Source organism: Austrofundulus limnaeus, unplaced genomic scaffold (assembly GCF_001266775.1).
Source record: "Austrofundulus limnaeus strain Quisiro unplaced genomic scaffold, Austrofundulus_limnaeus-1.0 Scaffold127, whole genome shotgun sequence".
Taxonomy (NCBI): domain Eukaryota; kingdom Metazoa; phylum Chordata; class Actinopteri; order Cyprinodontiformes; family Rivulidae; genus Austrofundulus; species Austrofundulus limnaeus.
Window position 1 is genome coordinate 656,114 of NW_013952529.1, and position 5,292 is coordinate 661,405.

Below are 5,292 nucleotides of genomic sequence, written 5' to 3' on the forward strand. Positions count from 1 at the left end.
CTGTTAAACTGGAGCAACATCTCCTGTCAGACCGGAGCAACATCTCCTGTCAGACCGGAGCAACATCTCCTGTCAGACCGGAGCAACATCTCCTGTCAGACCGGAGCAACATCTCCTGTCAGACCGGAGCAACATCTCTTGTCAGACTGGAGCAACATCTCCTGTCAGACCGGAGCAACAGCTCATCTTTTTACCCGGAGCAGTCCTAAATAACTCGTCACAATGAAGCAACATGGCTCCAGTAAAATAATCTGTATTATTTATCAAATGCTTGTTTATTAGTGTGAAATAAAACACATTTTGAGTTTTTTTTAAATAACTACAAACAGACGTAACTTATTTTTGTATTGACCCAAAGAAAATCATCTTTATTGTATATTTTAAGTTAAATATCAGTGAAGTTTGGTTTTAAAGCCCTGCTCTGAATGAAAGTGTCGGCTGAAGGATGGTTTTATGAGGGGGGGGGGGGGGTGTTATTACAGTTGTTATTAACAGTTCCTCTCCTGCAGCTGTGTAACAGGTCCACAGGGATCAGCTGCTGCCTGTTCCTGTGTCGCTGGATACGAGGGAAACGGAACCTTCTGCAAAGGTAAAAACGGACGTTCAGCACGTTGTCAAACTCATCACGCTCTGACCTTTGACCTCTGACCTCTTCTCTGACTCCCAGAGGTGGATCTGTGCAGCAGGTCGAACGGCGGCTGCTCCAAGTTTGCTGTCTGCACGAAGGTCTCAGGCGGAGAGAGGACCTGCGCCTGTAATCAGGGCTACACTGGAGACGGAGTCGTCTGCCTGGGTAAAGTGAAACACTTCCTGTTTCCTGTGAGACCAGGAACAAGTCCTGAATATCTGATATTAAAGGTTCAGACAGAACTGAGTGTCTGCAGTGGAAGAGAGGAAATTATATCCGTTTCTGCCTTTAGCCCTGAGTTTTGTCTCTCAGGCTTCAGTCCCTCAACATGTTTTAAAACTCATCAAGAGTAAAAGACTAAAAATACAATTTAAATTATGCAGCTTTGTAAATATTTCACTTTATTAAACCTAATCACATCAGTGTTTCAGCTCTGAAGCTTTCCCGTTGGGTTTTAAAATACATCGTGAAATTTTAATTCTAACTTGTCTGTTTGCAGAAATCGATGGCTGTCTGGTCAACAACGGGGGCTGCCACAAATCAGCCGAATGCATCAGAACTGGGCCGAATACTGTAAGAAACAGCTGAAATAAATCCAGTACATGTCAAGATGGAACCTTTTCTTTCTGTTTTGGTGCTTCAGTTCTGAGGTTTCTGCATCAGCTTTTAAGTGTTAATTCTTCAAATGGACTCAAAATTACTGGTTATAATTGTGTGAATCCTCCAGCATTCACACAGTTGTTTTCATGTTTCTATTTATTCTTTATTAAACTTCCTGTTTCTTCTGTACGTTTGTTCCGCAATTTTTGTGCAATTTCCACAATTTATACATCAAAACGTTCAGCTCGGTCAGGAGATGTTTGCTTTATCTCTTGGTATCGATATCTTTTAATTTTTTTGAGATATTCAGCTTTTTCTGCAAGGTTTGCTCCCATTGAAATACATGGTGATGTATCAGTGACATCATGATGATGTCATCAGTGACATCAGAGCCCTCATCAGTGACATCATCAGTCACATCAATGACATCATCAGTTTGTTTCTTGGCTGTTCTTCAGCTAACGTTATCAGCAGGAGGCATTCACAGTAGCATTTTCGCCAGAAATGCAGTTACATGATTTTTTGTCTTCCTGTCTTGTGTGCAGACCGCCTGCAGCTGCCGGTCGGGCTTTCAAGGGTCAGGAAAGTTCTGTTATCCCGTCAACCCCTGCAGAACCGTACGTCTGAGTCACCAATCCTACAAAGATCAGAGTGCTTCCAAACGCAGCAGGAACTAACCGTAACTCTGAAGCCTTGTACAGAGGATTGTTGATGGTTATTATTTAAAAGTTGTGTGTCTGTGTGCAGAACAACGGCGGCTGCAGTAAATTCGCCAGGTGTGAGTACATGGGTCTGGGTCAGAGGAACTGCACCTGCTTCAGAGGCCACGTGGGCGACGGCTTCGACTGCAGAGGAAGCACCACCAACGTGAGTCTGGTGACCTCTGACCTCTCACTGCTGAACTCCTCCCCCTCACCGGACGCTGTTCTCTGTCCTGCAGGAGCTGTACCGTCAGCCGGAGAACGCCTTCTTTCGGCTGATGTTATCTGTGAGTCACGAGCTCTGATGAGACATCTTTGTTTGTCAACGTTGTGCTGCTACAGATGAGCAACGCCTTGTTTCTCTTGCAGAAAACAGAGTCTCCTGCTCTTTATGGCGACGGACCGTACACTGTCTTCGTACCTCTGGAGAAATCCAACAATCAGTCCACTGTGAGAGCAGCGCCCTGACGTTAGCCTGTTTTAATGATTCCTGATGATGCGTAACGTTTGATCGATTCCTCGTGTGGCTTCAGGTGGACGAGTGGAAGAGGGCGGGTCATATAGAGCACCTGGTGCGTTACCACGTAGTTTCCTGTGAGGTTCTGACCTTAAGTGACCTCAAAACCACCAAACGTGCCCTCTCTGTGTCAGGATACCCTCTGGACTTCAGCGTGCAGCAGGTAACGTCTTCAGTAGACCACCTTCACTCCTTCAATTTAACTAAAAACGATAAATAATCTCCTTTAAGAGAAGAATCAACAACAAGCCTTCAGCTTCTTACAGGATCTGCCCCAAGTGACGAGTTAAAGGAGTAAAAATAAAACAAGGTTGAGTGCAGGAGATGACTCAGACCCTGCCTGTGACCCACCTCTGTGCAGCTGAAGCTCGTGGTTTAAAGGCACCATTCAATCCAGCTTTATTTATAAAACGCTTTACAACAACCTGAACAAAGCTATAACAGCTGAAACATGACACAGCAAAGATAAGACCAATAAGACATAGTTATGAAGGACTGCAATAAAATATTTAAAACTGCAGAAACTCGTTTTGCAAAAATTCAATCTGAAATTAATAAAAATTCAAGCTGAATTCATCAAAAATTCAAGCTGAAATTAATAAAAATTCAAGCTGAAATTAATAAAAATTCAAGCTGAAATCAGCTTAAATTTAAGCTGAAATCAGCAAAATTTTTAACTGAAATTAATAAAAAATGCATGCTGAAATCAGCTAAAATATAAGCTGAAATCAGCAAAAATTCAAGCTGAAATTGATAAAAATGCAAGCTGAAATCAGCAAAAATACAAGCTAAAATTAGAAAAATGTAAGCTGAAATTAATAAAAAGGCGTGCTGAAATCAGCAAAAATAAAAGCTGAAATCAGCAAATAAACAAGCTAAATGTAAGCTGAAATCTGCAAAAATTGAAGCTGAAATCAATCACTCAATCAATCAATCAATGACTAAAAGCAAAGACCAGAACCAGGAACGAGCTCGTCTTTGTGCCCAGAAGAAGCTGCAGCTCCTCCCCTGGTGAATCCTGGACCAGACGTCCCTCAGAAATGAGCCCAGAGGCAGGATTGATCCAGAACTGGACCGAAGGTTTGGGGTCTTGTCTGTAGCGATGAGGGCGTTGCTCTGGTCTGTTGTGGTGAAGAAGCAGCTCAGCTGTGGTCCTGAGGTTTAGATCATGTCTGAAAGAACTGGATCCTGGATCCTGGGGGAGGAGCTCAGATTACAGCTGCTCCTCAGTGAAGAGTCAGCTGAGGGGGTTCGGTCATCAGGCAGGTGTCCCAGGTGTGTATTTATCAGAGTAAAGGAGCAGCTGGGTGAGTCCTGAGCGTTTTCCTCTGCAGTGTGGTGTTCAGGTTGTTCAGAGGCTGAGAGGAACGCTCTGCAGATATTCAACAGATCCCCTGCCCTCAGGAGGGAAATACAGAACGTTCAAATCCAGAACAAACAGACTGGAAACAGTTTTTACCTAAAGCCTGTCTGCCTTTTAAATTCACATTGTTCTGTGTAATTTTATCCCACTTTATCTGTACTGATTTACTATTTTACATATTTTTTAATTATACGTTTATTGAATTCTTCAGATTTCTGTCATCATCCTGTGCAGTCACATTAAAACCTTTCTGTTCAAATGTCTGCAGCTGTCATTGTTTCCTCCTGAAGCTGCAGAAACCTGCTTCTGTCTCTGCAGGGTTCAGTGTGGATCAACAACGTGTCGAGGATCGTGAAGAGCGATTACCAGACCAGTAATGGAGTTATTCACCACATCGACACGCTGCTGACGCCCTACAAGCTGGAGGAAAAACCACAGCTGGAGTTTAAAACGGTCCGATGGGTTCATTAGGATTCATGTGAAATCTGAGTAAACAGCGTCTTACCTGCGTGTCTGTTTTTAGATGAACTTCAGCTCAGCGGCCATGCTGTACGGTTACACCCGCTTCTATAAACTCATTGAGGTAAAAACAAGAAGCTGCAGCTGTGAGTTGAGTTTAAGCAGAGGATTGTGGGATCTGATCAACTCCTTGTGTTCAGGATGCAGGTTTACTCCCAGTGCTCCAGATGTCCATCCACCAGCCGTTCACCGTCTTCTGGCCCACCGACACGGCCCTGGCCTCCCTGCCGGCCGAACGGCAGCGCTGGCTCTCCAGCCCCGACCACCAGGACCAGCTCGCCGCTACCGTCAAAGCTCACATCGTCCGCAACGCCAAAGTAAGAAACTGAGGGAGGAAATGTGAGCCTTCATATCGAAATAAGGATCAAGTCAAATTTGGTCAAAATGACCTAATTACATTTTTAAATTCCTGCTTTAAAAGCTACATTTTGACACCTGGATCATCCTGATATCATCAGCTTATCCAGAGATATGACTTGTTGGTTATGATAATAGATTACTGTTTGGTCTGAATCTTAAATTTATGTAAATTTATTGAGTCATTTTTGATGTTAATATAAAGAGCAGTGTTGAATAAAGTACCTCAAAGTGATACTTGAGTAAAAGTACAAGTATTTTATCATAAAAATACTTTGGTAATAGTTAAAGTCTTCTCTAAAAATATTACTTGAGTAAAAGTCTTAAAGTATCTGATATTTTTTGTACTTAATTATCAAAAGTAAATTTCTGACACAAAATCTACTTAAGTATTAAAAGTAAAAGTACTGAAAGTGAGAGGTTAGATTTCCCAAAATGACATTTATTGGGAGGTGACTTCTCCAAAAAATATATTTTCTAACAGCGTGCAGCTGTGATGGGTAAAAATAAAAAATAAAAAGTACGCTGAAAAATAATTACTCAAGTAAAGTACAGATAACCAAAATTTCTTCTTAAGTACAATAACAAAGTATTTGTACTTAGTTAC

The 5,292-nt window shown here is 42.2% G+C and overlaps 2 protein-coding genes across 2 annotated transcripts in view; one reads left to right on the top strand and one right to left on the bottom strand.

Annotated features, from left to right (window-relative positions):
- LOC106522354 (tripartite motif-containing protein 35) overlaps positions 1-5,292 on the bottom strand; it is a gene marked incomplete at its 3' end in the record, with an annotated part of 221,193 nt that overhangs the window by 82,600 nt on the left and 133,301 nt on the right.
- stab1 (stabilin 1) overlaps positions 1-5,292 on the top strand; it is a gene marked incomplete in the record, with an annotated part of 80,046 nt that overhangs the window by 55,099 nt on the left and 19,655 nt on the right. The window contains 11 exon segments of the mRNA XM_014015325.1: positions 510-589; positions 668-793; positions 1,128-1,201; positions 1,774-1,845; positions 1,976-2,095; positions 2,169-2,216; positions 2,299-2,379; positions 2,463-2,609; positions 4,128-4,262; positions 4,333-4,392; positions 4,469-4,645. Of these exon segments, the coding sequence (XP_013870779.1) occupies positions 510-589; positions 668-793; positions 1,128-1,201; positions 1,774-1,845; positions 1,976-2,095; positions 2,169-2,216; positions 2,299-2,379; positions 2,463-2,609; positions 4,128-4,262; positions 4,333-4,392; positions 4,469-4,645 (1,120 nt within the window).